The sequence below is a fragment of the Enoplosus armatus genome, chromosome 6 (genome assembly GCF_043641665.1).
Source record: "Enoplosus armatus isolate fEnoArm2 chromosome 6, fEnoArm2.hap1, whole genome shotgun sequence".
NCBI lineage: Eukaryota > Metazoa > Chordata > Actinopteri > Centrarchiformes > Enoplosidae > Enoplosus > Enoplosus armatus.
In genome coordinates this window covers 454365-477334 of record NC_092185.1, presented here as the reverse complement: position 1 = coordinate 477334, position 22970 = coordinate 454365, and the positions used below count along the sequence as shown (strand labels likewise).

At 43.5% G+C, this 22970-nt stretch overlaps 1 protein-coding gene across 1 annotated transcript; it reads left to right on the top strand.

The window, feature by feature from the left end:
• The first annotated feature begins 617 nt into the window (after positions 1-617).
• Positions 618-22940, top strand: LOC139286607 (transcription initiation factor TFIID subunit 4-like). Its single transcript, XM_070907476.1, has 15 exons — positions 618-1809; positions 2603-2769; positions 5696-5770; positions 6305-6496; positions 6611-6733; positions 6822-6911; positions 7425-7613; positions 7867-7942; positions 8106-8211; positions 11699-11868; positions 13347-13477; positions 14109-14234; positions 14986-15042; positions 18835-18957; positions 22740-22940. The coding sequence occupies exons 1-15, from the start codon at positions 618-620 to the stop codon at positions 22899-22901; spliced, it is 2979 nt and encodes a 992-aa protein (XP_070763577.1). The 3' UTR covers positions 22902-22940.
• The last annotated feature ends 30 nt before the right edge of the window (positions 22941-22970 follow it).

Here is a 22970-nt window from a genome sequence, read left to right as displayed (position 1 = left end):
GATATATCAAATGTAAGCCTCACCACCAGTCTCAGAAGTCCAGTATGGGTTAGGCTCTAATGAGAAATATAAAACAAATCTGACTTGCAGGATTAAAAATTGTACAAAATAGCAGCAGAAGATCACACTGAGACATAAATGTAATGCATCATATCACACCGAGTAACTTTTATTTATATATCGTCAAATCCTAACAGAAGTTATCTCAGGACACCTTTCATATAGAGCAGGTCTAGACCGCCCTCTTTGTAATATTACAATAACTATGAAAGTAAAGTAGCCGTTTAGCTTCTGTTGAAAGATTCATTACCTCAAGATTCATGACTTGATAATAAATGTTGAATAAATCATCTCATCGTCACAACTTAATCGACTTGCCATCTTAAAATCTTGAAATACTAAACTGTGATCTACCGGTGTCAATAGTTGACTTTATAAACTGCAGCTGATAGTAAAGTCCGTTTACGGTGAGTTTTACCTGCAGTACACACCTGTACGTAGCGCCTCAGCTAACACGTACAATCTATTACTTCTATTTCTATGCTCAAAAACAACACGGATCCTCCGCGCATGCGTACATTCTAAAATACGATTTGCACAACGGTCCAACATCAAAGATGGCGGGAGCCTCCGACCCACTGGAGGACATGCTCTTCAATGAGGTGGATGAGAAAGCAGTTAGCGACTTAGTTGGCTCTCTGGAATCACAACTCGGCGACCGAAAGGCTCCCGCTGCTTCATATTCCGACGGGAAACGGGAGGGAGCTCCGCCGGCCGTCAGTCAGTTCTCAGGGAAAGTGCGCGATCAAGTGGGGTCTCTGGAGCAGCCGCAACAAGGGCATCCAAAAGCGGGGTTAAACCAGGAACCCGGCGCTAATGAGCCGCTCTCCGGCAAAACCCTCACCTCCTCTACCTCCTCTGTCGCTGCCGGGGCCGTGATAACCGCCGGAGCTAGTCTGCAAACAGTTGGAGCATCTCCTCCTACTATTTCCCCCGTATCGGGACCCGTAACTTTGACCACTCAGTCCGCGGCTGCTAGCTTCCACCGGGCTGCCGTCCTGGGTCCGAGCACGGCTCCCAGTACCAACATCGCCCCCGCGGCGGAGGCTATCAGGACCGCTTCTCCTGGATTACAAAGTTTAAACGGCAACTCTGGAGCTGTAAAGTTGGTGAACTCGCCCGCTGTCCCCCCTCAAGTCGGGGCCAGCACTGTTATAAGTACTGTCAGTGCTGGCGGATCCACTATCATCGCCTCCATGGCTTCACAGCCGAATTTCCCTGTACCTCAGTCCTCAGTGGCGTCTCCCGCTGTAACTTTGCAGAGGCACCCCAGCCCGGTGGCCAGCGTCGCCCAGAACGGGGTAGATCCTAAGGGTGCCCAGCTGGTGACCCAGGGTGCCCCTTCTCCATCAGCCTCCAGCTCTCAGGTCGTGAACCACAGCAACCCTCTGATGCACACCAAGATGTTGGTGCCCAGCCAGCCCGTTTCTGGAAACTCTGTCATCCTGACGAGTACCCCTCCACCTGCTGCAGCCCAGTCCCCCATCAGCCAGACTCAGACTGGGACCAGTACAGCTACTGTCACCCTGGCTGCTGCCGGGGTGAAGCCTGCAGTGAATGGAGTGGGCCAGCCTGCAGTGGCTGTGGTGAGGCCGCCGGGTGCTTCTGTGGTGGCCACCTCCATCCAGCAGCAGCGACCCGGGCTGGTGGCGAGCTCGACCAGAGGGGCTGCTCCTCAGCCTCCGCTAGCTGTCCGGCCTCAGCAGCAGACCACCATCCAGCTGCCCCCCGGGTTCAGCATGCCTCCTGGTGAGCAAACACAAGGATACTACTCACCTGTTGTTGCTGTAGGCCCAGTCTGTTCCTCTCGTGTGACTCCATCACACTCTAAACATCAGATTTAGATAAATAGATAAAAGAGAAATACCCAGTGATGTTTGAGGTTTAACTTCACTTCCTGCTCTTCTGAAAGGTTTTCCAGAATCCTCAAAGACTCTTCGAACCTCTGGATGAAAAATATTGAGTCTGCTGCAACAGAAACAAGATTTATAAGTTGGCACCTTAACTGAAAATGACACATGTCCAGCTCTTTTTTAAAACACAAGTAAGCACATGTGTTTTGTATGAAAATATAAAATACTTGAAAGAAAAATCTAAATATTCAAATATAACTGCTGATTGATTTTTAGCTCCCGTTATACAAACTGAACAAGGACATCTTTCATTTCCAGCTGCCATCTTTGTTTGGATCAGAAAGCACAGTCACAACTTGAGAGACCTGTAAAAAATCTAGTTTTTCACAATTTCCTGACATTTTATAGACAAAACAATTAATCAGTTAGTTGAGAAAATAATTGGTAGATGAATCGATAATGTAAACAATCATGAGTAGCAGCCATAGCTTTGACCTATGGCTACAAACCCACCAATCAGAATATGACAAGAAACGACACAGAATACATTGGCTGGCGTGACATCTTGTAAGCTCCATTTCTGAATAAAGTTTAGTCGCATGACTAATCGATGAACCGACTTTTCGTTTCAGTTTAGAAATGACGCGTTTCTACCAGATGATGGTACTGACGACTGTTTCCTCCTCTAGGTATGGTTCTGGTCCGTACAGAGACGGGTCAGCTGGTGATGGTTCCTCAGCAGGTTCTGGCCCAGGCTCAGGCCAAGACCCAGCAGGGCCAAACGGTGGCCAACATCACCCAGAGACCTGCGACACCGACGGCTGGGGCCACCATCCGGGTCACCACTGCCACCACGGTAGGTCTGGTACACATCAGGCTCTGATCTCTTTCCCTCAGATTGGATCGTTTCACCGTTACAAAGAGTGTTCAGTGGCTGCAGGACCTGGTCTCATCAACCAGAAGAAAGATTATCACGCTGACGTTTAGACGTCTGTTGCTGCAGTTAAGACCACAGACGTCCAGAAGTATCGGTACTGACAAGGACCAGTATCGAGCCAGTCCTGGCAGATATTAATGGATCGGTATTGGCTAAAATAAAGACAATGAAAAGAGGTTCTTTCTTTACTGTACTTTACTGCCCTCTACTGTGTTTCTTTACTGTACTTTACTGCCCTCTACTGCGTTTCTTAACTGTACTTTACTGCCCTCTACTGTTTTTCTTTACTGTACTTTACTGCCCTCTACTTCGTTTCTTTACTGTACTGCACTCTGCTGCGTTTCTTTACTGCCCTCTACTGCATTTCTTTACTGTACTTTACTGCCCTCTGCTGCATTTCTTTACTGCCCTCTACTGTGTTTCTTTACTGCCCTCTATTGCGTTTCTTTACTGCCCTCTATTGCGTTTCTTTACTGCCCTCTACTGTGTTTCATTACTGCCCTCTACTGCATTTCTTTACTGCTCTCTACTGCATTTCTTTACTGCCCTCTATTGTGTTTCTTTAGTACACTCTACTGTGTTTCTTTACTGCCCTCTACTGCATTTCTTTACTGTACTCTACTGTGTTTCCTTACTGCCCATTTCTTTACTGCGTTTCCTTACTGCACTTTACTGCCCTCTACTGCGTTTCTTTACTGCTCTCTACTGCATTTCTTTACTGCACTCTGCTGCATTTCTTTTTACTGCACTCTACTGCATTTCTTTACTTTACTGCACTCTACTGTGTTTCCTTACTGCCCGTTTCTTTACTGCATTTCCTTACTGCACTCTGCTGTGTTTCTTTTTACTGCCCTCTACTGCGTTTCTTTACTGCCCTCTACTGCATTTCTTTAATACACTCTACTGCATTTCTTTACTTTGCTGCACTCTACTGCGTTTCTTTACTGCACTCTACTGCATTTCTTCACTGCACTCTGCTGCGTTTCTTTACTTTACTGCACTCTACTGCATTTCTTTACTGCCTTCTACTGCGTTTCTTTACTGTCCTCTACTGCATTTCTTCACTGCACTCTGCTGCGTTTCTTTACTTTACTGCACTCTACTGCATTTCTTTACTACCTTCTATTGCGTTTCTTTACTGCCCTCTACTGCGTTTCTTTACTGCCCTCTTCTGCGTTTCTTTACTGCACTCTGCTGCGTTTGTTTACTGCACTCTACTGCGTTTCTTTACTTTGCTGAATTCTACTGCGTTTCTTTACTGCACTGTACTGCATTTCTTTACTGCACTCTACTGCGTTTACTTACTGCCCGCTTTTTTACTGCGTTTACTTACTGCCCGCTTCTTTACTGCGTTCCCTTACTGCACTTTACTGCACTCTACTGCGTTTCTTTACTGCACTCTACTGAGTGTTAAAATATTATTTGCACACAGCAGTGCTTGACTCTGAGTTCAGACTCTGAGTTCAAAACGCACAGATTCACTAAACTGATACTGATAATAATCATTAATAATCATTAGAGGAGAGCAGAAAACATTCAGGAAGCTGCTCCTCGCGTTCAGCTGACGCCACTTTCAAATGTCCCCGGCTGCAGCTCAGATCAGCTGTCACTGACTCATGTAAACTGGTCTGTTGTGTGTCTGAACTCAACCAAAGATCCTCTGTGAGGGAAGAAGCTCCACTCTGTAACACCACTGTACAACCAGAGTGTTTCTGTAGTCCAACAACTCCAACAGAGTGAGACGTCTTCAATAATAAAACCAGCAGCTGATCTCACGTCAGTTTCAGGAGTCACATTCTCCAGTTAAACTTTCATTCATATCAGATCAATAATTTAAGATGATCAGCTTCATAGTTTTGAATCAGGACCTTCAGTATTTGATGAGGTGTGTCAGGTTTAGTATCTACAGCTGTTATTATTTCAGTGTCAGAAACATGTTCAAAAAGTAAATATAATACCAGACTGTGTTTCTGCAGATTATCAATGTTAAAGGTCCCATATTTTGCTAATTTCAGCTCTATATTTTTATTCTGGGACTCCACCAGAGAAGCTTTGCATGATTCACAGTTCAAAAAGTCTTATGTATCTTGTCCTGGCCCTTTCTGCAGCCCCTCAGTTCCCCCTCTGTCTGAAACAAGCTGTTTTAGACAAACTGAACAACCTCCAAAAACTTGAAGAGTCGTCCTGAGCAGAGCGCTCCAATAACTTAGACAGACTGAGCGGGTTAATGAGCGTCCCTGTACTTGGTGGGTGGTGCTGTGATTGGAGCAGATGACCTGCTGGGGGCGTGGCTGAGTGCATTGATTGTATAGTTGTGACATCACAACCTTACGGATGTCCCCGCCTGTGTGTATTTCTCCGTGGACTGAGCGTTTTGATCCTTTCACAGTACTTATACAGCAGCTAGAGCTGCTTTATGATCAAACAAGACATGGACATCTCACTTTCTACAATATGGGACCTTTTAAGGCCTCGCATCAAGATCGGGGCCAAAAACACTTCGGGACACACCTACTATTTGACCGTTTGCATTTTTTCATGTACGGTTTACATTACGTAATTTTGGGACTTTCTATAAATCAAACAATCAATCAATAAAAGGCAGATTAATTGATTGTGGGAATCAGTGTTAGTTGCTGCCTGAGGAGAAGAAATTAGAGAAAATAACGTCAAAGGATAAAAATCAGTCGATCTAATTCTCCTGGTGAGATAGTTTCATAAAGGTTTGTTTAAAAGTTGTTTTTACCTGAACTTTCAGCTGCAGATGTAACTGCTGATAATAATGTTTCCCATGATGCTTTGCTGGTACATTACGTCATCTTTCCTCCCTCCCTGTTGTCTGCAGGCTCCACAGACCGTCCGCCTGGCCTCCCCTGCTCAGACCAGAATGGTTCAGTCTCCCTCCACTACCACTGTACAGGTGTGTATCCTGTCTCCTGTTTCATAAACTCACCTGCAGCCAGGCTGCGTTCAGAAACACTTCAGCTCTGCATTCAGAAAATACATGAAAGTACACATTCCCGGTAGATTTCTGCTGTTTACTTGACGACTGCCATGGTGAAAGATAATATAACTGTCAGTGCGATACCTCTCCAGAATTGTAAACTCCTGTCCGTGAGTATTATAAAGGTCTGAAGAAACTTCAAACTCATCAGATTTCATGTCAAAGTCAAACATAACTAAACTAAACTAAACTAATAACTCCTGCACTGATCATCCTCCAGCTGTGGCTCCTCATGAAGAAGAGGGCAGACGAGTTCATTGTGCTTCAGCTGAGAGTATTTGACATCGTCAGAAGTTTTTCCACTTATTTTAAGAAGAAAGAGACCATCTGATTAATAAATATAGAATATATTATAATATTATATATATGTGTAATATAATAAATAAAGATTGTAGTAACAAGGTAAATTAAGGTATCTTTTGTTTGGTGGTGGTTTGTCTCGTTTCCCAGAAGGCCATCACTGTGGCCCCCGGCGGTGCAGCTGTGTCGGTGAAGATGACCACCCCTCAGAAGGCCCAGACCGTGATAACAGCGGGGGGGACGCCTGCCGCCAAGCCTGCCGGTGTCCCGTCCACCCCCCTGAGCAGCACGACGTCCGCTCCCACCACCACGCCCCCTGGCAGGGTCAATGTGGTGTCCCAGGTCGGCTCCAGTCATAAACGGTTTACAGCTCAGTGCTTATGTCAGTGAAGAGTGACATAGACAGAAGTTAGAGAAGTAATAGGATAATTCTGTTGGTTTTTAACGTGTCAACAGGAGATGCAAGAAAACGTGAAGAAATGCAAGAACTTCCTCGCCACGCTGATCAAGCTGGCGTCCCACAACTCCCCCTCCCCAGATACCTCCAAGAATGTGAAGGCCCTGGTGCAGGACCTCCTCGTAAGCTGCTTTGTTGCACCAGGTTTCATCCATTCTTCCATTTCAACTTTGATTTAACTTGAGTCTAACTAGCGTTGTGTTTGTTCAGGATGCTAAGATTGAGCCTGAGGAGTTCACCACTCGGCTGCAGGCTGAGCTGAAGTCCTCCCCACAGCCCTACCTCATCCCCTTCCTCAAGGTACGAGCCAGATTACCAACTTTAGTGCTGCTACTGCTACTGACAGCACTGACAGACTACTACATTTCCTTTTACTTCACTACATTTATCTGAATCTGTGAAGTAACTCTAGCTGTCAAGTTATTAATACAAAGTATAAATGTGATGTGATATGATGATGTATTATTGTTATTAGTATAAACTACCCAGCAGTATATGAAGTCATTAAAATGAGCTCCACCTTCACCAGCTGCAACTTTAAAGTGATGAACACATGAATGCATCAATAATTATCATAATATATATATATATTATTTTTATATATAATATATGTATATTATTCTGCATAATGAGTAGTTTTACTTTTGGCACTTTAAGTATATTTTGACATAATACTTTTGTACTTGAAGTAAGGGAAGAGTTTGAATGCAGTATTTGTACACTGTAGTACCTGTAGTTGTACGTCAAACAGACCTTTTCTTGCTTCATTTGTTTCATTGCTGTTTAATCCTCAGATGTCTTGTTGCTTCACAGAAAAGCCTCCCCTCCCTACGTCAGTCTCTGCTCAGCAGCCAGCAGTCTCTGGTGACGCCCACCCCCAGCACCTCCGCGCCCCCCCTGGCTGCCCCCGGCTCCGTCACCACCGCTGCCATCAGGCCACGGCTGCCCATCGGTCCGGTCGGCGGCACCGTCAGACTGAACCCGCCCCTCACAAACACTCTGGTACGATCACGAGCTGCATATTGCATTTAACTCTTCAGGTCCCCAGACAGTTTTCTGTCTCACATTCTCACTGAATGGAATAATTTAGTTAATAAAGATTTAAACTGAACATTTCTGCTGTAAAACTGCACACTCGGTGCTGTCCATGTTAGCCTTTAAACTCTGTTCTGCAGTTAATCAAGAACCAAAACTAAACCTAATCTCTGTCTTGTTAATGTTGTGTTGATGGTTTTTAATCTCTTTTGAACCCCAGGCTGTGGGCAGAGCAGGAGTCCAGACTGTTCAGACTCGTACACCTGTTGTCTTCAGTCAGACTCTCAGACCTCAAGGTGAGTCTAGCAACATCCTCTGTGCTGCTGTGGACCAATGGATGGCAGCGGTTAACCTTCTGAATCCATTCAGCAAACATGACTTGACTTTGTTTACTGTGAAAATCTCCAGACTTGGTGGAAAACATCACAAAGGACTTATGTTAAATGTGTTTCTCTTCAGGTACTCTTGTAAGGGGACCCACAACTATAATTGGCAAAAGTCCTGTTAACCTGGCAGGTCAAGCCAATCAGAGGAAACTGAGTGACCCAGGGGGTGGGACATTCAGGTAAAGTATAAACTCATTGGCAGGAATTTCAAACTCAAGAGACATGAGGTGAAGAAATACATAAGACAGCATTTACAAACACTGAAGAAGGAAAATATAATCGATTAAAAGAGAGAATAAAATACAGATGGACAAATGAATAATGGAGCAGGTCAGATAAGGGAACTGAAATGAAATTAAAATGTCTACCCTTTGAAATGTGAATGACATGAATCAGTACACTACGAATTGAGACATGTTCTCATAATCATGAATTCAATATCATATAATCATGACAGCATCATTAGGAAACCACAGAGGATATTTACTGAGAATATAGACTGACTGATTTACTCAGTGCTGTTAAACAATTTTGGACTGTTTCCACACGTGTTGAAAGTATATATATATATATATATATATATATATATATATACACACACACACATATATACATATATACAGTGCTTAACAAATTTATTAGACCACCACCCAGTGTAAGGTGTTTGCCACCGCTGCCCTAAATTAACAGTATTGCTGATTACCAAAATATTTTTTTATGCTTCTGTAATGGTTAATCCACCAGTATGTGCAAGCTCTTTAATCAAAATATCTTTAATGCTAAAATATAATTATTGTTGATATCCATGAATTTTCAAATTTACTGTTTTACAAAAAAGCAGAAAGAAATAGTAAAGCACATTATTATTTTTTGATTGAGATGCCAAATTACAGTTATTTACTTGCATTCCTGAACAGAAACATTTGTTTTAGTGGTTGTATGTTATTCTTGATTAATTTCTGACTTCTCAGAGAATTCCAGTGTGCTGGCTCAAATTTGGGTATAAAAATGAGAATTCAGTTTGAAATTCCTCACTCCTGTTCAAAATGGTGAAGCGTAGGGAACTCACTGAGAAAGAAAGAGTCCGAATTAAAGCACTTCATGATGCTGGATGGTCTTTGAGACAAACAGGGCAAGACATAAAGTGTTCTCCCAGTGTGGTTCTCCCAGTATGCCTTGGACTCGATTGCAGAGACTGGTACTTACAAAATGCGTCAAGGAAGAGGCCGAAAACGAAAGCTAACTGAAGCAGATGTCAGGCACCTCAAGATTTTAAGTACTAGAGACAGAAGGAAGACCACTGCTGATCTTCAGGCAGAGATTAATGCTTCTGGATCAGAATCTGAGAAAGTCTCCAGAATGACCATAAGCAGACGACTGAAGGAACAAGGCATAAAGGGAAGAATAGCTGCTAAGAAGCCATTATTGAGGCCTGCAAACATCCAAAAATGCCTAAAATTTGCCAGGGAGCACAAACACTGGACTGTAGATGACTGGAAGAAGGTACTCTGGACGGACGAGTCCAAGTTTGAACTCTTCGGTCAGCATCGTCGTGTTTATGTCCTCAGAAAAGCTGCAGAACGTTTTGATGCTAGATGCATTGAACCCACAGTGAAACACGGTGGAGATTCCATTATGGTATGGGGTTCCATTTGTGGAAACGGCATGGGCAAATTAGTTAAAATCAGACTGCAAAGCTGTGCAGAGACTACTTGACCAAGAAAAAGGAATCTGGAGTACTGGAACTGATGGACTGGCCAAGTCAAAGTCCAGACTTGAATCCTATTGAACAGATCTGGGATTTATTGAATTCAATTCGTGTATATACATATATACGTGTGTGTGTGTGTGTGTGTATATGTGTGTATATATGTATATATATGTATATCTATATATACATATATATGTATATCCATGAATGACTCAGATTGTGTCTGGAAACAGAAGATAATACAACTTGAGGAAACGTGATCACAACGTTGAAGATCAATAACACAACTTGATTTAATGAGCTGGGAGATTCTTCTAGAGCTTATTAATACAACATGGTTATGAGAGACACTAAGTCACGATTATCTTAATCATTATGTGCCCAGATTACATGAAAACATCTACAATTTTTTGGAATGAAATGAGTGAAATTCCCACTCGTGAGCGGCCCGTCATGTAGACATGTAGTTCACAGATGAGCCACGAGAGGGCAGCATGTGTACACAGTGCTCTCAGTACATCCCATCACTGTGTCCTGGAGAAACATTAATATCACAGCAGAGTTTCAGCTGAGGTCCAGATGGAGTATAATTTTAAGAAACATGGCTAATCAGGCGAAACAGTTCAGCACATACAGCCATCTTCCATTTGAGAGAGACTGCAGGGCGAAGCAACTAAAAATGTTCGAATGCTGCACATTCATACTAGTTCAGAATCAGAATCAGAAATACTTATATATTGATCCCCAGGGGGAAATTGTAGTTAAACAAGTGGCTCATTTTGTTTTTTTAAAGGTTTTATTGCACCCACAGTAGAGAGTGTTACTTCACACGGTTTCCTTCTCTTAGAAGGGGAGACAGAGGAGACACTGCACAGTTATTTACTTGCATTCCTGAACAGAAACATTTGTTTTAGTGGTTGTATGTTATTCTTGATTAATTTCTGACTTCTCAGAGAATTCCAGTGTGCTGCCTCAAATTTGGGTATAAAAATGAGAATTCAGTTTGAAATTCCTCACTCCTGTTCAAAATGGTGAAGCGTAGGGAACTCACTGAGAAAGAAAGAGTCCGAATTAAAGCACTTCATGATGCTGGATGGTCTTTGAGACAAACAGGGCAAGACATAAAGTGTTCTCACAGTGTGGTCAAGTATGCCTTGGACTCGATTGCAGAGACTGGTACTTACAAAATGCGTCAAGGAAGAGGCCGAAAACGAAAGCTAACTGAAGCAGATGTCAGGCACCTCAAGATTTTAAGTACTAGAGACAGAAGGAAGACCACTGCTGATCTTCAGGCAGAGATTAATGCTTCTGGATCAGAATCTGAGAAAGTCTCCAGAATGACCATAAGCAGACGACTGAAGGAACAAGGCATAAAGGGAAGAATAGCTGCTAAGAAGCCATTATTGAGGCCTGCAAACATCCAAAAATGCCTAAAATTTGCCAGGGAGCACAAACACTGGACTGTAGATGACTGGAAGAAGGTACTCTGGACGGACGAGTCCAAGTTTGAACTCTTCGGTCAGCATCGTCGTGTTTATGTCCTCAGAAAAGCTGCAGAACGTTTTGATGCTAGATGCATTGAACCCAGTTCAACACAGTAGAGAGTGTTACTTCACACGGTTTCCTTCTCTTAGAAGGGGAGACAGAGGAGACACTGCACTCCCTGGTCTCTTCATGTACTTGATGTCAGAAAAATTGGCAGAAATAAGAAATAAACACTCACGAATAGAAGAATGAAACTCATCAAAGTTCAGTTATTCAAATGGAAAAAAGCAAGTGAAAGATGTGCAACATGAAAACATTTGAACTGCTTGAACATTTAACACTTTAAAATGTATTTAGAAACAAATGTCGCTGAGGTCTTCAGTGCTGCAGTAAAGCTCACTGGTTGTTCTCCTCGTGTGTTCATGTGAAGAACAACCCACCAATCACTGCTCTGCCTCTGTCGTCCTCAGAGATGACGACGACATCAACGACGTGGCGTCCATGGCCGGCGTCAACCTTAACGAGGAAAACGCCCGTATCTTAGCAACCAGCTCTGAGCTGGTCGGCACAAAGATCCGCTCCTGTAAAGACGAGTCCTTCCTGCCCACCGGCCTGCTGCACCGCCGCATCCTGGAAACAGGTATGTCACATGTCTGACCGCGACCAGAAGGGTCTGGATACCAGAGGGGGCAGTCGAGGGACAGATTTAGTGGCATGTATGAGCGCCTTAAGAGAGTTTCACCAACAAACTCCAGACCTGCCGTCATTTCAGTGAAACGTCTCAATCTGAATGAATTTACAGTTTAAATATGACACTAAAATAAAATGTACAACTAAAACAGACTTAATGCAAAATTAATATTCTGTTCACCAGAGCACCATCTTCATCATTATCATGGCTGCCAGTTCACTGAGATGTTTTTAAATGTGATGATTTTTATTGTCATATTTCAGCACAGCAGCTTAGTTCAGAAGCCTTCTGCAGGTCTCAGTTCAGTTCCTGCTGTAACTGCAGGTGTAACATCACCTGCTGTAGGCGGTAACAGTCACGTGACCGCCTTTAATATGAGTCATGGACTTTGACATGAAGTTGGATACTAAAAGTTAGATACTTTAAAGCTCAAACATTTCCTCTTTGTGTCTTTCCATAAGATAGAATGAGTGATTTACTGGTTTGTGCTGTTAACAGAGTTTGTACACTGATACAAAACAAACCAGAGAAGTATTCTTCTAACTGTTTCAGCTCCTCTAATACTACTACTAATACTAATACTACAGACTCTGGAGAGATATACGAAGATGTTCATGCACGAGGATCAGAGATGCTCTTCTTCTCTCTTTGTCCGTCATGTTCAGGTGCAGATTCGATCGGTTTCTTATTGGCAGTTTTTTTTTTTTTTTTACTCTTTGGTTGGTGTCCACTCGTCACTTGACCCGGAGCAGGCTGGATCCCCTGAAGCTGTTTACCCAAGCACACAGAGTTTGAGTCAAAAATTAGTCCAGACACAAAAGTAGAGCCTCAAGGAGCTCATAAAGGGAACAAACAAAACACTTATTATTATTATTGCAAAATTATCTCTTGAGTTTTTGTGTCAAATTTTGCTCCAGATTTTAAGAGAATGCGTGTTAGCATGCTAACATTAGCTAATTAGCAGTAAACCAGCAGAGTCCTGCTGAGGCAATGTCATCAGTTCTGCTGGTATTTGGCCATAAAGTATTGGACACATTAACATGCTGACCTGATGATGGCGCAAGATGAAAAGTCAGATCAGCAAAGTTCAGGTGAGACGATGTTCACCTGCAGATAGACTGTGTGTGATGTGTTCATCCTCTTAATGTTTCTTCCCTGTAAAAACTCTTCTTCTGTTGACCACAGCTGACTCCACATCCTCAATCTTCTGGGAAGTACTGAACATTTTAGATTCATGAGCTGTAAAAGTTAAAAAGAGTTGGGAGGGTTTGAGGGTGGATGTTTTTTCTAAGTAGTTTTTCTCTGCAAAAACGACCTAGCCAGCAGTGGAAGTCTGGTGTTAAACCGCTTCCAGGTGTTGAAATGTGTATGAATGCATAACAAATACATCTAAATATATTTTGTGCTGCTTCTCCTCTCGTCCTCAGCTAAGAAGCTGGGTGTGGCCGAGGTGCCGCTGGAGGTGGTGAACTTCATCTCCCATGCCACCCAGTCCAGATTGCGCTCCCTGCTGGAGAAGGTGTCAGCCGTCGCTCAGCACCGCACAGACGGGGGAAAGGCAAGAACACACACTGATTCAGAGAGTGTGAATCAAGTTGATGCTTAATATCAGAGTGCGTCACAGGCTAATTTATGTGACGCCTTCAAGGCTGTTAAACACATCGCCAGTGAAGCAGAGATGTGTGTGTTGATCAGTGGACTGATGAAATCAGCTCATGTTAATGTAGTAATGTAAAGTTCTTCTGTCTCAAATCACTACTTTGAAAATGCTTCTGTCCAGCAAGTTTATGATTTATATATCGTGGAGAATGAAATGCGTCATTTGATAACAATCTGAAACGTGATGCTGTAAAAGTGGAGTTTCATGCAGAGTGTACCCAGACAGACCACTGTGTGTCGGCCCATGTTCGGCAGCCGATCAGAGTGCAAACATGAAGATCTAATGAAGATGAAGTAAAGGGTGTTTTGAATTTGAGGAAGGAGCATGTTAAGTTGCTCTTTTAGGTCTAAAAAAACATGTTGCCTGCATTACGCTGCAAAGTCTGAATCGATATTAATGATTCAAATATAAATGGGCCTTTTATTTCTTTTCCTCGCTGTCATCTTCTGTCTTTGTTCTCACCTTCCCTCATAACTCATCTCTTCTTCATGTCTTTGTTTTCCTTCCTTCCTTCCTCCTCCTCTGTCAGGATGAAGAGCATCATGAACAGACGTCAGACGTTCGCTCTCAGCTTCGTTTCTTCGAGCAGTTGGAGAGAATGGAGAAACAGAGGAAAGATGAACAAGAGAGAGAAATCCTGCTGAAGGCTGCAAAGGTACACACAGAAATATAGAACACTAAAAAGAAGATGGCTGCTTTATTTAAAGTTTGACTGCATTTTCAGCGGCCATCATCACACACAGCGCTCTTTCTCCTCCTCCTCCTCCCCCTCCTCCTTCACAGCCTCCTCCTCTTCCTTCACAGCCTCCTCCTCCTCCTCCACAGCCTCCTTCTCCGCCTTTATTTTACTTGTTTTTTATTTATTTATTTATTTTTAAACGTTCAATTAGTTCATTAAATAACAATAAAATATGTACATTTTGACAAATAACCAGATTTAAGCTCCCTCTTTATCATCTAACATCACTATATGAACATGTAATAAATGGTTTATAACGTCTCCTGTGAAGTTTTATATTATTACAGTTGTCTTTCACCATATTGTCGTTCATGATCTGTTTCTTCAGCAGCCTCCACTTCAGTCCACTGGAGCAGTTCAAGTTGACTAATACAGCAAGAAACACTTGCGTCTGCTTACAGCTACATTACAGGCTGTTATTAACCATTTATTACACGTTTAAATACTGATTATAGATGATAAATGGGGGAGTTAATGTAAAGGGTTGCCGTTAAATTATCCACACAACATCACCTTTATGTATCATATCTGTATTGATTTATGCCTTCTGTCTTGTAAAATGCTTCATCTATCAGTCGCAGTTCAGCGTTCTTCATGTTTCACTGAGCTTTGAGCTCATCAGGTCATCAGATTCAAACTGACCTGTCTGTCTGTGTTTGACTTCCAGAGTCGCGCCAGACAAGAGGATCCTGAACAGGCTCGTCTGAAGCAGAAGGCTAAAGAGGTACTGTGTGTGTGTGTGTGTGTGTGTGTGTGTGTGTCTGTGTGTCTGTGTGTGTGTGTGTGTGTGTTCAGTGTAATCTCCATATGAAGTCCATTAAGTGTGAACATCATCCAACATTGAAGTCAGCAACCCAAAAAACAAATGCATTAAATAACAGCTGTTGACAAAATCATCTCACCTTCAGCTCCATTTCATAGCTGGAGCTTTCAGTCCATCACATGATCTTCAGCAGATGGAGTTCGTTCTGAAAATATAAAGAAGAACGATGACTGAACAATCACGTCCCCTCAGAATGAACTGTAATAACTTTGAAATAACAGCTGTTGATACAGAATCTGACGCACCTTATTTTTCATGAGCCGTTGGAGTTGTCACAGAGTGGCGTTCTTCCTTCGCAGAGGATCTTTGGTCGAGTTCATACACAAACAGAGAAGCTGCTTCCTGGATGTTTTCGGCTCTGATGATGAGAGAGAAAGTTGGAGCTTCATAAAGTCTTGACTTCAGAGTCAGACAGATATTAATAGTTATTATATATGTTGTGAGGAGAGCGTGAGCCTGTAGACAGCTGGTTGATTAGACTAGGAGCTTATCTGTTACTGTGTGCAGCATCTTTATATTCATACATGAACCCAGTGTCCGCACACACTCATCCACCCTGTGTGGAGGCTTTGTCCTCCTACCGCGTCACTCCGAGGCGGTGGAGTCTGCAGAGACCTCAGGCAGACCCCGAGGCCAGCAGAGGTCAGGGGTCATTACCCATAAGTCTTTCTGCTGCAACCTGAGAGTGGGAGCCAGATGGAGGCATGTCAGAGCAGAACTGTCCTGAAGAGGTCTCACTCAGGATCACTTTAGACCTGGTGATACTTCAGAGTTACAACTGAGGATACACTCATACCACCGGTAAATCATCTAATGTAAGCCAGCTGTAATTAACCACCCAATAACAACCAGAGGACTCAGAAGTGCAGGCTCATCTGTAACTCTGAGAAGGTTCAGTCTCATTCGACACTTCACCACTCCGGTGAACTCAGGTTTGTAGTTTATAGGAGAGAAAAATGGCAGCAGACAGTTTATCAGCGTTTAGCTGCTGGCGAAGCGTCCCTCTGTGTTATGAATAGATCCTTCAGATGCATGCTTCATGGCTGCACTGTGATCAGATTCATCACTCTGACAGCTACACTGATACTCCAGCTTTAGGTTTTCATACAGTTGATGTGTCTACAGGTAACAGTGTGTTCACTCTGTGTGTTTTGCCAGTTGTCTTGTTTTGTCCAAAGCCCGACATGATTCAGTTTACTGCAGTTTAAGATGACGAAAAGCAGCAAATATGAGAAGCTGAAACCATGAAATAGTTGCCATTGATGTTTGAAATTTACAACACATCATCATTTAGTATTTTATATGATTTCTGTATAAAATCTTCATCTGTAAAGTAGCCAGTAACTCTAGCTGTCAGATAAATGTACTACAGTAAAAAGTACAATATCTGAAGTGTAGTGGAGTAAAAGTATAAAGTGTCTGGCTCAAATCTTCCACCATCGCTGCTGGTTGATGAAATGCATTCTGGGATACTTGACTGGTGTCCTCTGTTAAACGGGTGGAGTGAGGACATGTTTAGACTGATGATGTTTCACAATAGGATCATGAGAACAGACTGAGAGCGGCCTCATGTTTTCAGTTTTAGTCAGGTGACCTGAGCCACCGGGGTCAAAGGTTAGCCCTGTTCAGGACCGTCTCCTCACACAGTCATAGAAAAGCCGAGGGAAGCTGCTGCTGTGCCGCTCCGTAACCAAGAGGGAAGTTAACCAGACGTACATTTAACTAAACAACCAGTCAGAGTCGACCCAGGGTCTCACAATCTAGTCACAAGCATGTTCACATGAAAGGGGCGGGGTTTGCAGCATCTGACCAATCACAAACATGGGCACGTCTTCTGGCAGCAGAGCGGCATATTTTGCAAACCAACAGCAAACTATGATATTAGACAAAGAAGAAGAAGTTCAACACATCATCCAGGCTGAAAGCAGCACAGCTGCAGCTGCCAACAATCCCCACTGTGTGACTGAAGGCTTCTAATATCACTGCCCCATCATGAGGGCCCAAGCAGATCTGACTGATTACATTTGTGTGTTCTATTAAATTCATGTATTGTAAGACGTGTTCTTATGGCGTGTTGGACAGTTTTAGTCTTATTCTGTCAGCTGCAGCCCCGGAGTTTCAGACGGAGCAAATAAAACATAAAAACATGGTTCAAAGCGGTGAGTAGGCTTACTATCATATCTTCTAAGAACAACAAGAACATCAAGGCTTCAGTGCTTCAGTCAGTCTCTGCTGGAGGATGATATCAGCACACAGGAGTCATTCCCTCCGACCAGAATCTATATCTCTCATATTAAACACCGTCAGGAAAAGACAAAGGGCTGCCAGTCTCTGAACACTCTGCCCTCCTAAGAGACCCTCTCATGATCCGCCTCGAGCTCCACGGGATCTCCATGACTGGCGATGCCGGTTTCCAAGAGAGTTGATTGGTGAGAAGGCGGAGCTTTTCTACGAGTTGATTTGTTATCTGGAACTCCGGAGCAGGTTAGGTGTGCAGCATGAGTAGTAGTACAGGCCTCGGGTTCAGGATCGGGTTCAGGGTCAGGTTAGATCTTATCTTAAATGATTCCGACTGACTTACTGATTAGTTGTTTCAGCTTGGGGAACACGGACCTCATCGAGAATTTCCTCAATAGTTCTTAGATTACTTTCTTGCATGATTGTTATTTTATTGTGAATTCAAGTGATTTTATTTAAGTCATGCAAAAAGAGTTTGTAATCAACAAGAACTTCAAATCCTTCCTGTACGTTATCTAATGCACTGTGACAAACTGATGTTTGTGTTTCTTCACTGAGGAAAACATGTCTTCCACTTATTTAGTTTAAAAAGATAAAATAAACGTGTTTAGTTGTGCGATTTAGAAACTGACAGAACTTTGATCAAGATAATATTGATTTGAGATTGAAATATATTTTTTAAAGAAAATCTTGTCATGTGTGAGGAAGCTGAAATAACACTTTGTCTCATCTGTTAATGGCTGATAAATGAAACCAAATACCCAGGAAAATACTGTATAATACGCTCTACCTCTTTCACTCCTTCTGAGTCAGAATCTCAAGTCACTGACATGATACACATATTTGATTCATACATTCAGTGTGACTGACAGGATATCGTTATCAATCATTATACAGATATAGTTTATTAGTGGATAAACGCCATGAATCTACTTACAAATCATAGAAAAATCATGAGAATCCTCCTGTTTTTAAGTTTCCTTCAGTGTCTCAGTGATCAGTGATCAGTGATAGTTGTCTGTCCGTCCACGAAGACACTGCAGACAGCTGATTCAGCTGCTGTGATGGAGACCATGCGACGACGTGAACAAATATAGGCTGGAAAAACAGGGCTGAAGTTGTAGCCAACAGCTAACTCACTGACTCGATGGCAACATTATACTTCCTATTAGCATTATGGGAACTGTAGTTCTAAAACTTAAAGCCTGATTAACCCTCTAATAAAAGTAAAACAAAGAATAATAGTAGGAGTGACAGAATCCATTGATATGAAGTGCTGAACTATGAGGCTAACTGAGGCTCACAATGTCTCCCCAACATGGTTGATTCTGGATGGTTCTCAACATGGCACCACATGGGAGTTGCATTAAAACACAACAGCTGAGACAGTCACTCCTGTTGATTCTCCTGCCAAAGATAAATATGTAGATACATTTGCTTTGTTTTCCTCCACAGATGCAGCAGCAGGAGTTGGCTCAGATGCGACAACGAGACGCCAACCTCACGGCCCTCGCCGCCATCGGGCCGCGCAAGAAACGCAAGCTCGACTCACCGGGAGGCGCCGCGGCCGGCACAGAGGTGAGAGACCAGAGAAACATGAGATGTGAACAGTGTCATGTTAGTAAGCAGTCATATCGAGTGTTAGAGATTAACGGCATGTGTAATTCACATCAGATTAACGTTATTAACATTGAAGAGGTTCATGAAGGTCCAATGAGCGTCTGGGTGATGACTTCAGAGAAACACACTCTCCTCTCCAGTCCAGGCAGTGAATGTGACCAAAGTTGAGTGAAGGGGGTCAGTGTCTGCCTGGAGGTTTGTTGTGGTTGTGACCCCCCTCCCCCATCTCTCTCTGCCCCCCCCCCCCCCCGAGGGCAGCCATAGATTTCAGCTCTGCAGAAATGAGCTCGGGGCTGGGTGTAGGAGGAATTGGGGGGGGGGGGTCACAGCCTGGGGGAGTGCCTGCCTCGTGCTCGCCCCACCCTCACCCACATGCTCTCTCTCTCTCCCCCTACACATCCCGCCTGAGGCTCGGCCCCCAGCAGGCCCAGACAAAGGCAGCAGAGAGGGGGGAGAAACCCTGAGGAGAAATCCAACGTTTCGGGGGGTCGATTAAGCCTCTGACGGGGGGCATTGAACCCTGGGAAATGTGAGCTATGTGCTGGCCTGTAGTTGGTAACGTAGCTGAGGGATGTGCAGCTGCTCTGTGTGTCTGCAGCAAACAGCTGCGCAGCTTCTATAAAGCACATCTGCAGCATCTGCGGGTGTTTAAGGTCGTAAAAAGCTTTGAGGTCAGTTTCGTAGAAGATATTAAAACCTGCAAACACCGATTGTTTCGGCCACTTGGGGGCAGCAGAAACAAGTTGTTTACACAAGTCAAGTCTCCATTTAAATTTAGTGCAATTTTTCTTCTGTGTGAACGTGAGTTCCCTGGTTGATGGAGATAAACAGCTGGTGGAGCTAATTCTCCAGTCACTGCCATTAAACCACCACAGAAGAAAAGGAGGACACGACAAGATGATGTCAGTAAAAGAGCTCCAGTCGAAGCTCAGCCGGAGAACCATGAAGAGAACATGATGGAAACATGACATCTGTGTTGTGAGGAAGGTTACTGCCTCCTCATCGCTCCACACAGAGCTGATGTTTTCAGCTCTTCACTTTGAGTCACAGCTTCATGTACGTCAGCATTTATTCATCAAGTCTGTTTCTGGTTTCAACCACACACCAACGTTTTCTTCCAGCACAAATGGTTTTGTGTTCTCTGAGCCTCCCTGTCTGCCTTTTCTATCTAATCTGCCCTCAGGCTGCTGCAGTACGCCCTTTAGCTCCCGACTGCAGGCCTGATCAGGCTTCAGATAGTCCCATCCTCCCCCACCCTACTCCACCGCCCCGGGGCTTCAGCCTGTTATGAATACACACTAGCAACGCAGGAGCTTTGTTATTCTGAAAAAAACAACAAATAAGCTGCTTTACCTTTGAGGTCAACAGGAGACTGACGGTCTCACCGAGTTCAATTGAGGACCTTTAAAGACCTTTTTAGTTCCACAGAGAAAGACATTTAATAATGTTTCATGATCATGTATGATGGATCAAGTATGATGGAAAACCAGTAGGGACGGTCTGGACTTCATTATATCATGTTTCTTCAGTTCTTCCCAGCAGAATAGAATGATAAGTCCTATTGATGTCATTAATGTGACATTAATGTGGATAAGCAGCAGATGTTCATTGAGGTTTCTGTTAAAATTTTGACTTGTCCCTCGTGAGCTGCTGTAACTGCAGTAGTGACTGTTTGACTGAACCCACTGTTAGTTCAGAGGTGGAGATGGAGTGGTACCTCATGAAGAAAAAGGATCTTTGAGTGTTCCCTAAATCATTTAGTCCTTTAACAGTGAGTATCTGCTAAACCTGACAAATACCTTCACCTCATCAAATACTGAAACTCCTGATTCAAAACTATGAAGTTGATCATCTTAAATTATTGATCCGATATGAATGAAAGTTTAACTGGAGAATGTGACTCCTGAAACTGACGTGAGATCAGCTGCTGGCTTTATTATTGAAGACGTCTCACTCTGTTGGAGTTGTTGGACTACAGAAACACTCAGGTTGTACAGTGGTGTTACAGAGTGGAGCTTCTTCCCTCACAGAGGATCTTTGGTCAGACCATGCCTGCAGGCCTCATGGCTTCATAATACTCTGATTGTGTTCCTGTATGGACCTGGAGCTTCATTCCTATCCTCTGCTGTCAGCCCTGCCTGCAGGCTCAGTTATCTATACGAACTGCCACAGAAACAGGTTTAGACATCAGGCCTCAGTAACCGGGTCACTTTTAGCCTCCTCCATCAGGCGGACCTGTAACTGACCATTATTTTCATAGCTATTGATTCATTGATTAATCATTCAGTAAATAAAATGTGTGTCTTGTCATATAAAAAATGACGATTATTAAAACAGATTGATGGTTGCAGCTCGACCCTCAGGGCTCCTTCAGCACATCGTCTTCTTCTCACTTTGACTTTCACTCTGTTGAATTCTAGACATATTTTCCACTCATTCTTTTTATATTTTAGTACTACTTTAGTTGTTTCACACGTTGGCCACAGAGTGAAAGGTTGATTCACAGATGATTACAGAGAGAAAATGATGTCATATTTTCTCCAAAAGGTGTCTGTGTCAAACTGTCAGTAATGAAAGCTGAAATGAAAGGTCAGAAACATCCCAAATATCAGCCTCAGAAATTAGTCATCTGTAGTCGAAGAAGGAAGTGAAATAATTCAGATGTAAACGTAGCAGAGACTTGAGACATCTTGTGTTGTCTCAGCCTTTAGGCTCTTCTCGTGGAGAAAGTAGAAGCTCAGTTTTCTCTACAACAGTTTGCACTCAAACATTGTTCAGCCTCACGAGTCGAAGTCGAGTGGAAAGTGGTTTATTTCACGTTTTCAGCTACAAATTTGATTCTTTTTATTCACCATCAGGTAAACTGGTTTTGTCCCAGTGATCAGAGACACCGCCCACAACCAGAGACCCTGTCCTGACCTCAGGGTTAGTTCAGGAAACTGCTTATTCACACGTTCATCTGTGAGGCTTTGGCCTCGGGACACTTGAGCAGCCTGGGAAGAGACGCTGTTACTGTTTGTATAATGTACCATGTTGAGAAAGAGGGCTTGTTGGAGCAACATCTGAGAGAGCACAGGAGTTGTGCATGACTAGTAGCTGCAGGGGCCGGGTGTTACCTGGCCTCAGGCTGCAGACACACCTGAGCCGTGAAGGTGTGGTGATCCTCCTGCAGGTCTGGACTGAATGAGTGGTTAAAGTAGTGTGGGAGATCTCACTTAATGCCATTATTGATGATTCAGGAGCCTCTGGAGAATCAAACACAACAGAGCTGAAGCAGGAAGTCCTGACAGAGTCTTAACATGTCCAAGGGATGGACAAAATAACAGAAACACCTGACAGTGAAAGGAAATAAAAACCACAGCCTCAAGTATCACTGTAGTCCAGGTCTTCATAGGAGTTAGAGTTTAATGTCGAGTTCAAACTTGTTTTCTGCTCTGGTGTTTCTGTTCGACGGCGTTTTAAAACCAAACAAGAGCCCATTAACAGGAATATTATACTGTTATATAAATAGTTGCGGAATCATTTCCTGTGGTTTGACTCTGGATTAATGGACTAATGGTTTGATAAAGAACTGATTGAATCCAGCTGCTGTTAAAGGCCCATCAGTGGCTGTGGTGTTCGTGTGGTTCTTGGTCTGGTTTAGCATTTTGGGGTAAAAAATTTTCCTCCATCTTCAGTCTGTGGAGGTTGACTCTGCCACCCACCCAGACTTGGTCTAACACTTCTCTGTCTCCCCTCAGGTGGCTTCGGGCTCGGGTGCAGGCTCCTCCACGGCCTCCTCCTCCCGCCAGCAGCTCCGTCAGCGGATTACACGAGTTAACCTCAGGGACTTCATCTTCTGTCTGGAGCAGGACCGCTCCACAGCTCGCTCTCTAATGCTCTACAAGGCGCTGCTGAAATGAGGAGTCCCTCCAGGTAGAGCATTCGGCCCACTGCAGATCACAAACTGGATTACACTTCAACCTCCTGCT

Coding starts and splice junctions, on each gene's coding strand:
- LOC139286607 (XM_070907476.1), top strand. CDS start 618: ATGGCGGGAGCCTCCGACCCACTGGAGGACATGCTCTTCAATGAGGTG. Junction 5,771..6,304: donor CCTCCACTACCACTGTACAG/GTGTGTATCCTG, acceptor CTCGTTTCCCAG/AAGGCCATCACTGTGGCCCC. Junction 13,478..14,108: donor ACCGCACAGACGGGGGAAAG/GCAAGAACACAC, acceptor CTCCTCTGTCAG/GATGAAGAGCATCATGAACA.